The sequence below is a fragment of the Bactrocera oleae genome, chromosome 3, assembly GCF_042242935.1.
Source record: "Bactrocera oleae isolate idBacOlea1 chromosome 3, idBacOlea1, whole genome shotgun sequence".
NCBI classification, from domain to species: domain Eukaryota; kingdom Metazoa; phylum Arthropoda; class Insecta; order Diptera; family Tephritidae; genus Bactrocera; species Bactrocera oleae.
In genome coordinates this window covers 56,831,439-56,842,423 of record NC_091537.1, presented here as the reverse complement: position 1 = coordinate 56,842,423, position 10,985 = coordinate 56,831,439, and the positions used below count along the sequence as shown (strand labels likewise).

General features: G+C 37.0%; 1 protein-coding gene and 1 long non-coding RNA gene across 2 annotated transcripts in view; one reads left to right on the top strand and one right to left on the bottom strand.

Annotated features, from left to right (window-relative positions):
- Positions 1-3,956: 3,956 nt before the first annotated feature.
- LOC138856235 (uncharacterized) lies at positions 3,957-7,361 on the bottom strand. Its single transcript, XR_011395357.1, has 2 exons — positions 7,259-7,361; positions 3,957-4,881 (listed from the first exon to the last, which is right to left on the bottom strand). It is a non-coding gene; the product is annotated as an uncharacterized lncRNA (long non-coding RNA).
- Acadvl (Acyl-CoA dehydrogenase very long chain) overlaps positions 6,216-10,985 on the top strand; it is a 123,365-nt gene continuing 118,595 nt past the window's right edge. Inside the window, exon 1 of the mRNA XM_070106664.1 lies at positions 6,216-6,506. Coding sequence (XP_069962765.1) covers positions 6,451-6,506 — 56 coding nt within the window. The 5' untranslated portion in view covers positions 6,216-6,450. The remainder of the gene's footprint in view (positions 6,507-10,985) is intronic.

Here is a 10,985-nt window from a genome sequence, read left to right as displayed (position 1 = left end):
CATACTCGATGCACGCAGCCACACACCACCTTAAACCGATCTGCCCAATATGCATTTGCGTGCTGGTATACACGCATCCTGCTTTCCCGACTGTGAGGACAAGCTTCTTGCTCTTCTGGCTGTAAGAAGCCTTCTACTAGTACACACGCTTCCTGCTCTTCCTACGGTGATAATACCTGCGCTGACATACGCATGTCTACCTATTTCGCTGCTGACAACGGTGCTGGCAAACGCTCCCAGAACGCTTCCATCGCAGCATAAATAACCTCTACTGAACATTGAATCACTTCTGGTCTGTTACTCTAAATCCAATTGAAAGATATATTCCTCAACATTAATGTTTTTGTTTAAATGGCTCTTCGTAACTGTGACTGTAATTTAAACTTTACTGCATTTGTTGCCAAACCACAGTGCTAAACGATCCGAAGATTCCACAAATTAGCACCTTTTTAAGTTGTGGAATCTTCGGATCGTTTAACTTTGCTATTTTAAAATAATTTACTCTTTTGAAGTTTATTTGACAATCCCACTTTTGAGACCAATTGCAACGGATCCCTTGATAAATCGTCTACCGTGAAAGTCAATTTGAGTTCAATCATTGGATTGTTAAATAAAGGTCCCAATTTTATAGCTATACACTTATATTTGTTTCTAATTTCAACTACTTAAGGCTTGATTACTTACGAGTTTACAATTCTTACTTACATCTCAATTGCGCTTTACGCGACAACACTCTTACTAGAACTGTGGCGTCTGCACAATCCGGTAGCCCTTGTGTAGCAGATCTTTAACAAAACTTCGCCACTAGAACATTCTGGCAACTACGGCTAGTTGATTCTGGCAATTTATCGTCGATTTCATTTACATATGATTTTGTTCTATCATCCGTTCATGACGAACCTTAGAAAGAAGGGTGTTAGATGGGTGGTTTTTGTTGGGCATACAAAGAGGTGGTTAGTGTCATATATATTTGGCACGTCGAGGTCGACTCTGGAAAAATAGGAATTTAAACTGCTACAGTACACAGAACGAAGTTGCGCAAGGGTTACTCTAGATTCTCGTGGCAACTCGAGCTCTTTGTTTGACTTCATGTACGCCATTCACTGAGTTGTTTGATAAGGCTTAAATTGGTTACCACTTGGGAGAACAATGGTCCTAATGTCCTCTCAGGCGCCTCCCCTTTCAACCAACCATATATATATTACATATAAAAAAGGTGTAATAACATATAAATATTGGAACATAAGAAAAAATATTCCTTTGAAACCTAGCATAGCAGCGAGCTGTTCGTCTTTCTTCATTGTCTCCTCGCATACGAACATACACATACAAAACTTATGACGTTTACACAGTTTTTGTATATTCACAATGCAAGTTTTGTGAACTGTTTTCCCCACGCATTCACATAATTAAACTATCTGTAGATAAGCTCACCGCTGGTGAAAATGATTGTGTCAGTTAAACCTATCATCCTGTTAAGCAACCAGAGGTTAAAGATATTATAAACTGGGTAATGAGAAAACGGCCTTTTGAGTTTTTACAAATCACCCTTTCATAAGACGAGCACCATAGTCATTCAATATCTTGGTCAACCACCAGAGTTGCCCGAAGACACTCAATTATTCCTTTTCTGTACTCAAAAACCTGTTGATTTGCTAACACCGGTTATTTCTACAATTTCTTTGCTTGTTCTTTTTAGATTCTGATAATAGTTTTTCAAATTCTGTGAAATTTGCTTAATGTTTTAAAAATTCTGTAATGATTGATTTTGGCATTTTTTGTTATTTTTTTATTTTGTTTTATATTAATGTGACAATGTACGAACTACACGATACTTAAAAAACTAAACTAAACTAAAAGCTCGTTGTCTTTTTCCAAAGACTAACAGTAAATCAAATATGGAAATGTTGTGATGTTGGCGTGCCTTATAAGTTTTGTTTCGTTTGGTTTTCTAATTAAATTATTGGTTTATGTTGTCTTTTCCAATATAATAAAAAAAACATTTAAAACTAAAAATTTCAAACAAATTAAACTATTATTGACTTTTTTATTGTATCTTATGTTGAATTTTGACATGCATCCGACCGGTATTTCTCACCACGAAATATTCCCACAACAGCCATCCCGTTTGGATAGGATGAATTTAAGTTTAAGATTTTCTTCACTGGAGCAATTCCTAAAAGTATGTTTGCCCCGCATCGTCTTGACTCCAGATGGCATTGTGTTGTTTGTTTCAAGAGGCTCCATCCAAACTCCGCCTCGGTTAGATGCAATACATGCAATGATGAGCCATCTTAAGACCCACAGGGAGTATACCACGAGTTATGTGGCCAATGGTACTAAAGCACTATTGCGACACCAGCCTCAACGGCCGTGCAAATTGCCAGTGTCGAGTGGGCAACACAGGACCTCTACAGTCGTTAGGAGCTTAAGCTGGCAGCATGACTCCCAATCTGACTAGTCCCCCAGCAACCTTCATCACGCTTCAAATCTCGTGCCAAAACCACTCAGCAACTCCTGGTTCCTTACACAGTCTGTCCCGTATGCCAGACCGCCATACGTCGAAACGTCACATCAGTTAAGGGTTATTCTTGGACTCCAGAGTAAGATCGAGGAAATAGTTGCATTTATGAGCCCGTAACGCATATCGATAGCTGCGGTCCAAGAAACCTAGTTCAACAGCCGCTCAGATCTTCTGAGTTGTGCAGGTTTCAACGTTTTATACGAACGGATCGCTAGCGATATATTGGTGGAGGCCTAGCCTTTATCCTGTACAACACTGTGCAATATCGTCTTATCGACGGCGATATCGACCGAAGGGACATTACCCTTGAAATTCTGAGAATAACCATAGAGTCAGGCGATGTCGAGCTCATATATATACATCCCACCAGTTACATGTTGCCCAATAGGATATCACCCGAACATAGTGCGATGCTTCGTGGTGAGAACCGATTGGTATTTGATTTGGCACATTGTAAACCAGCTTAAGCGGACAAAATGGGTAGATCATTTGAAGTCTTCTTACCTCTCCTCCGGTCTGAGTGAGCTTTTACTATTGTCAAGGCTTTGTCAAAACCGAAGAGGCATGACGACCAGGTTGAAATCCAATTCACTGGACGTGCCATGCGGATTTGGAGGAGTGCGTGACCTATTTCGGCCGGCAATTCACATTGGACTCTTCAAAAGACAACACCAAACGATGTTGCCAAAAGGTTGCGCAAAATGCCAAAAGACTTACACTTACTTTCATCGATGAGGTGGTTCAGAGATCAACAAGGTTAAATCATGCAATCTATTTGCCCAGACGTAAAAAACATGCTGATGCTAAAACATCTAGGCTCATAGGGAGTAAGCTACCTAACCATGGTGTTCAACCAGTCGGTGACCACTCCTCAAATATCTGATGTGTTGAAAGTCGGAAGAGTGGTCCCACTACTGAAACCTGGGAAACCCTCAAAAAAAAAGGGAAGTCTTATCGTCCGATAACTCTCTTTTCCCCAGCAGTGAAGGCACTTAAGGCCTTGCTACTCCCGACATTCACTCACCACTGGCAGGGTTGAATTGATGGACTATTAACTATCTGAGCTGTCGACAATCATCCCTTCTGTTTCGTGGTCAAATCTCTAAAGTTAAATAGGGGTTCCCGCAGGGAGATCAGATTTTTGGTGACTTTTACGTTTATTTCTAATATTTATTTAAAGAGATTTAAAATAGTTTTGTTTTTAAGAAAGAGTGGGTATTTTGTCGCAGAGTATTGTTTTGCTTCGCAGTACCAATTGTCAACGTATATACATATTTTGGTTATAATACCCAGCAAATATTATGTAAACTTTGACTTCCGAATAAATTATCAAAAGATATTGTTTTATAGAGTGTATTGTAACGGATTTCTTGATAAATCGTCTAACTGTAACTAACTGTTGAGCTCGATCACTGGATTGTTAAAGTCCCAATTTAATGCTATACACTTATCTTTATTTCCAATTCCATCAATTAACACTTATTGCTTGCTATTCGAACTTATAATTTATTGCTTATAGCTTAATTGCTGTTTACACGGCAACACTCTAATTAGAACTGTGTCTGCTGCACAGTCCGGCAGCCCTTATATAGTAAATTTTTAACAAAAGTTCATCCTGGCAACTACGAATTCGCTGTCTAGTTGCTTCTGGCAGTTTATCGTCAATTCTGATTTGTTCTGGGTCTCGTGTTCGCCACAGTATATAAGAAATAAGGTTCATTAGGTTATTTAAAACTTGTAAGTGTTTTGAAATATTATATTAAAATAATTTGTTAAATTTAGTTTTAAAAGTTAATTTAAACAATTTTTTTGATTAAAATATACATGTACATATATTTAGACGTCATATAAGATCTAGCTTGTTAAACTAATTTTAATTATGTATATTTTTCTGTTAAATGGAAACCGAAAAATACCTGAGAAATACATTAAAAAATCTCAAAACACATTTCTTTCCTCAGTGGCGCCACTGTCAAATGTTATAAAAAATGCGGACTTTGACAGCGCCCTCTCGAATCAAAGTGTTTCGGATCATTTTATCCATGGCATCCACCGAAAATCCTTCAATTCTTAAAATGGATCACATTTCTAATATCATATTGTAACGGATTTCTCGATAATCGTCTAGCCCTCCGTCAATCCGGTAGCCCTTGTGTAGCAGATCTTTAACAAAACTTCGCCACTAGAATATTCTGGCAACTACGGCTAGTTGCTTCTGGCAATTTATCGTCGATTTCATTTACATATGATTTTGTTGTATCATCAGTGTTCGTCACAATATTTTAATATTGAACGTGAGACAGGTGTTTAAGCATCATCTTACTATAAAAATAACATTTATTGCTTGCACAGGCAGGCTATAATAGCTTTCAAACAATTAAAAACGAATTTTTTGGTGGTGGAACTAATCCTAAGATTTTCACTAATACACACGCAAAAATATCCCACTTGGTACGGGTTGCCTCGAAAATTCTACTACTAAAATCACACTTGGTACGGGTTGCCAACCAATATTCTCCTACTAAAGTCACACTTTGTACGGGTTGCAAACCAATATTCTACTACTAAAACGTCCAAATGACATAAATCTGTTTTAGTGTGTTGCCGTGTTATGTTTTAAAACTTATAACTTTAAGAATGTTTTTATTCCATATTCAAACATTTTTGGGTTGTTTTAATTCCTAAAGATTAAATTTACATAGCATTATTTAAATTATCATTTATTGTATTGAAATATTATTAAATAGTTCCAATTTTATCAAATATATAATTGTGTAACGGTGATTTAGAATATTTTGTGAATATTATTTAGTACTTAGTAGATTGTTTTGATTATTATTATTGTTCCTGATTTGTACCTCATTTTTTATATTTATTTCTTTTTTGAAATAATTAATATTCATGAACCTGATTCATGTACCTGATTTTATGTATATATCTTTTCGAGTTACAATTGTTATGAAAAGTAGATTGTTTTAGAACTGTATATATTATATGGGTGAATATAGAGTTCCTGGGGAACCGAACACCCAAAAATGATCGGTAACGCACCTATATTGCAAGCTCAGAGGTTGTGAGGAAAAGCAATATATATATAATAATCTTTTGTTTCGAAAATATTCTTGAAAGTTTTCATTAATATTCTCCATTACAAATACATGTTCACAAACAAGCCTTTCATTTACATCTCTGTGTCAAAAAAAAGGCAGATTCGATCAGGTGATCACGGCTGTTTCACACACATAGGAAAACAGCTGATTCTTTGGCCACTTGTAGGCTTATACAATGATCTAGAATAAGACGTGCAATCTACGAGCCGCGACTGAAATTTCAATATATATCATTGTATAAGATTTCAAGAAACCAAAGAACCAGCCAGAACAATAATATATTTGATAAAATTGGAAACATTTAATAATATTTCAATACAATAAATAATAATTTAAATAATCTATGTAAATTGAATCTTTAGGAACTATTACAACCGAAAATTATTTGAATATGTAATAAAAACATTTATAAAGTTATAAACTTTAAAACTTAACACGGCAACACACTATAGCAGACTTGTGTCATTTGGACGTTTTAGTAGTAGAATATTGGTTGGCAGCCCGTACCAAGTGTGACTTTAGTAGTAGAATATAAGTAGTAGTAGAATTTTCGAGGCAGCCCGTACCAAGTGAGACATTTTTGCGTGTGCATTAGTGAAAATCTTAGGATTGGTTACTAGAAAATTTTAACAATGATAAATATCGATAGTGGTATATGGAACGCAATCCAACAACGTTTAATAAATATCACAATGCTGGGTCGCTTTCAATTTATATTGAACGTGTAGAACACCCCTATATGTGTTTTTTCATACCTATATGTTACTTGCTTTTGTTTAGATTTGTGAAATATATAATTAAATCAACATTTTTACAATGACGTTGTTTCGATTTACTTCTAAATTTTTACGTTTGCCTACAATTAGAGTGCAGTAAGTATTTTTATAATATAAAGTGTCGTTGGTAGGAAAAACATTTATTAATTGTTTGTAACAGAAAAGGTATGCCGTTATTGCCGCAAAGTATCCACAAAGCTTATGAAAACTTAAAAAAACAAACAAAAATAGCAATGTTTAAAAGATACTAGGAGTTCTCTATAGCTAAATTTGTGACAAGACAAAGTTCTATCACACATATATACTAAATATAAAGAGATTTTGCGGTTTTTTCTACTCTTTCAATCAGCATGATATGAACACGTAGTTTAAAGTCCAAATCAGTGATTAAATTATATAATACACGGAGTAAAATTGAGGGGGAAACTTTAGTATACCGTCCCCGGCTTTCGGGGATAAACTTGGTGTGGGCGGATAGAGGAGGCCCTTCAGATCAAGAATATATACAGCTAAAGACTCGGGAAACTTATAGTTTTCGGGATATTTACGTTTAAATTTGAAAATTTCAACTATTTAAAGTACGCATCTATTCGATTTCAAATATATTTTTCACTTTTGTATCCAATCATTTCACTAATTCGGGGAAAACTTTAGATTAGCATCCCACGATTTCAGAGTTAAGAGGGCTATGGTTGTATAGACGAGATTCTCCAGATCACGAATATATAGTTTTCGAGATATTTGCATTTTAAGTTGAAAATTAAACAAATTTTATTTTAAAATTTCTTGATTTATGGTTAACTTTTATGCACTTATTATACACTAACACTTCAATACAATGTTTCTACCTATTTATTTTATATAATTTATTTAAATATTTGCTTTAAATAAGCATTTTATTTTTACACAATTTTCGTTATTTGCACAATAACCAATGGGTTGCATGTTGACTGATAATAAGTATTGCCATATCCAAACGAATGAAAGCAATCAAGATAAAAAAAAAAACCCAATTATATGCACAATATTTACCAATTCAATTTGAATATGAATTAAGAGAAGAAAAATAAAATAAAACAAAAAGATGATACCACAAATACAGGAACCATAATCGTTGATGGACAAAATGGATTGTTAAATAAAAGTCCCAATTTAATGGCTACACACTTATCTTTATTTCTTATTCCAACAACTTAACACTTATTGCTCGTTATTCGAGCTTACAACTTCTTGCTTATAGCTTAATTGCTCTTATCACGACAACACTCTAACTAGAACTGTGTTTGCTGCACAATCCGGCAGCCCTTATATAGTAAATCTGTAACAAAACATTGCTTCTAGAACATTCTGGCAACTACGAATTCGCTATCTAGTCGCTTCTGGCAGTTTATCGTTCATTCGATTTTGTTCTATCATCTATGTTCGTCACAATATTTACAGTATCGGACAACACCTTTGCAACTGAAATATGATAATGAAAATACTGTCGATTACACAGGCCGTAATTGCCGGAGACTTACTATTGTAGTCTAAATATTAGATGTCTCAATAAATGCTTTGCATCGCCGTGGCATTGAAGATACTTATAACGTTATTTACTATAGTCTAGGGTGTAATTTTTCCTTGCCTCCAGGACCCTTTGGAAAAACTGTTTTCTATGGGGTTAAGGTCTGGAGATTTTCCTTTACATCCACTTTATTCCTCTGGAACCATGATTTTAAGACATTTGACGTATACTTCGGATCGTTGTCCTGAAGGTAGGTAGGTAGAGTGCTGTCTGACGAGGCATCTAGGCGGCCCATTGTGATACCACCGGGACTTATGTTTCCTCACTCTCACCTCTTTTCTTGTATAGAGCCTTTATTCGCATAGAAGATGTTTTACAGTCTCCTCTTCTTCTGCCTCCTGACAGCTTCTACAATAGTCATTGTATAGTGCACTTAGTCTGCTGGCATGTGTACCAATTAGACAGTGATCTGTTAGCCTTGCTTTTAGAATTTTTATGTCATTCCTTTTGAATTGAAATAGTCGGCAAGTGCGCCCATGCTCCATTCATGTCATGTTTGCCTGCTTGTTGAGCAAGTCAGGGATTGACTCCACCGAGACTCAGCTCCATTTACAACATGTTCGTCCATTAAATGTTTACTTCGCAGTTTCCAGGGGTATCACTACGCCTTAAAACCCATTGCAGATTTATCGTGAAATAGGATGTTAAAACCACTAAGAGATCAAGACATTCTTTCACTCTCCCTTGGAGACTTCAGTGATTTCAAAGCCGGTTGGTCATCCGTATATATAAATATACTCCTTGTTGTAAGCACACTTCTTGTCAGACCAATAAGGCTTTCTTTGATTGCTGTGATCTTCGCTTAGAAAACACTGCAGTGGTTCGGTAAACCGTAGGCGATTTGGTATTTAATTTTGCTGAAAATACGCCACCTCCCACTCGATTATCTAGTTTGGACCCATCCGTATAGATGCTTATCCCTGCACTGTCCTCTGGAAGGGAAGGCAAAATTGGGGACCGAATTTAGTTTCAATTCTATAGGATTTCGTGGTAGAGGGTAGAATCGTAAACTTACTAAGTATCTAAGAATGCTTCATATTACAATCGACTGATTGGGATGGTTTCCTTAGAGCTGACTTCGCAGCCAGTTGCTTACAAAACAAGTCTGTTGGCAGTAAATGTTAAATGACATTTAGTCGGTCCAACAACTACTTTGTAGAGCCAATGGGCTACCCGAGGCGTTAGTCCCCATTTCGAGCCCACCAAGGTAACTTGCCTTATCTCCAATTGTTAGTCTGGTACCATTTAATACTGGCGCTGTGTTTCCTAGTGACTTACTAGGTCTTACTAGTATTGAAGTTTAGACCTCTTTGGACAGATCTGCACATCGTTGAAATTATGGGCCTACTAACACTAACACTTACCGATCCAAACGGTTGGATCGCCGAAAATAACAGCTCTTGGACGGATAAAATTCGGGTCAATTCTGGTAACGTAGAACCGGCTGTTGTGGGAATTGATTGACCTACTCGTGAGCATCTGTTCAATTAATTTTCTAAAAGGTTTAGAGGTGTTCAGATCCTTAAGCGCGGTCAGTATGGCTGGATATTATTGAAAGCATCTTCTTTATCAAAGAAGGCAATTAAAGTGTATTCTTTAATTTCCAGAGATTTTTCAATCTCCGCCACCAGTAAGCTTAGTGCTCTTTCTGTGGATTTTCCTTTAGAATATGCCTTCTTGACGGGCTGCGAAACAGCCAGCTTTTCTGGTTTTAGTTAGTTTCTTATGTGTATTTATATTGGCCTTTCCAACGTTTTTAGGTGTCAGACTAGTTGGCCTGAAATCCTTTGAACTTGCATTTGAGCTTTTTCCCGCCTTAGGTATGTATATTACTTTGACTTTCTTTCATAATAAAGAAATATAGTTTAATTGTTGTGTCCCTTTAAGAATGGTTACTTGCCAACCTATTATGTAGTTCTGTGACTGCTGCAATTGAGCCGGGAATAAAACGTCTGGTCCCGGCGATTTGAAGGGATTGGAACTTTTTATCGCCCAATAAACATTGCTTTCTAACACTCTATCTATAGGAGTGGAATTTATCCCTACTCCACTGTCTTGTGTATACTCCACTGTATGGCTTTCAGAGCTACCTGGGAAGTTGGTAACCATTAGTAGGCCTAAAGACTTTTTACTGGATACCGTTTTCGTGATTCGCTGTCCCGTACCAACTCTCTTACCAGCTGAGATGGTACTTGCTCCTCATTGTACGGCATATAGCCTGACATCAGCCGGTAACTACTTGTACCTTTCCCAGCTTACTGCTGCTGTCATGGTTGCTATAACGGTGTAACATAAAAACATTAAGGGTTTCCTTTGCTACTATACATGCCCTGACCTTACCTTCGCAATAAGCCATATATAGCTTGTACTTCGATGTCCTTAATCCGCAAATACACCCTCCATTAACCCATGGCTCCTGAGGACAAACTCAGGCTGTTCTATTGCCACGTGGTTAATTACGGCTACTTAGGCTAGTTTGCTATGATGGCGATTAATTTGTAGAAGACTCATTAACTATTGCCTTATCTGCGTTTTCTTCAGAGTCGCTCAGAGCTTACTCTCTGTGTATAGTTTAGAGAGTCTGTCTGCAAGCTCAAACACCGAAGAACACTCACCTTGCTCTAAACTTTCTATATCACTCGAAGCTATGTGGTCCACGGCATCAGCGTCGGACCTGTATGTCGTGATTCTCACCTTTTTGAATCCGTAATTGATCTCCCCGCCACTTTTCGCCAGCGGTTCGATGAATTCCTTTGTTAGTAACTGCAGAATCTGCATCGTGGTCCTTTTGGGCTCTACGTCAGATTCTGCTACTGGGTACTCGAAGGCCTGAACGATTTTTTCCCCTCCGTAGGTAGAGTCGGATTGCAGGCTCTTTTGAGCTGCATTATCGGGTCCGGTGTAGCTGAGATCCAGGATAGTGATTAGTTTAAAATATTTTTTAGTGTGTTATAATAAACCATAGAGACAGCAAGTGCGTTTATATAAAAATGGGTCGTCGTACAACA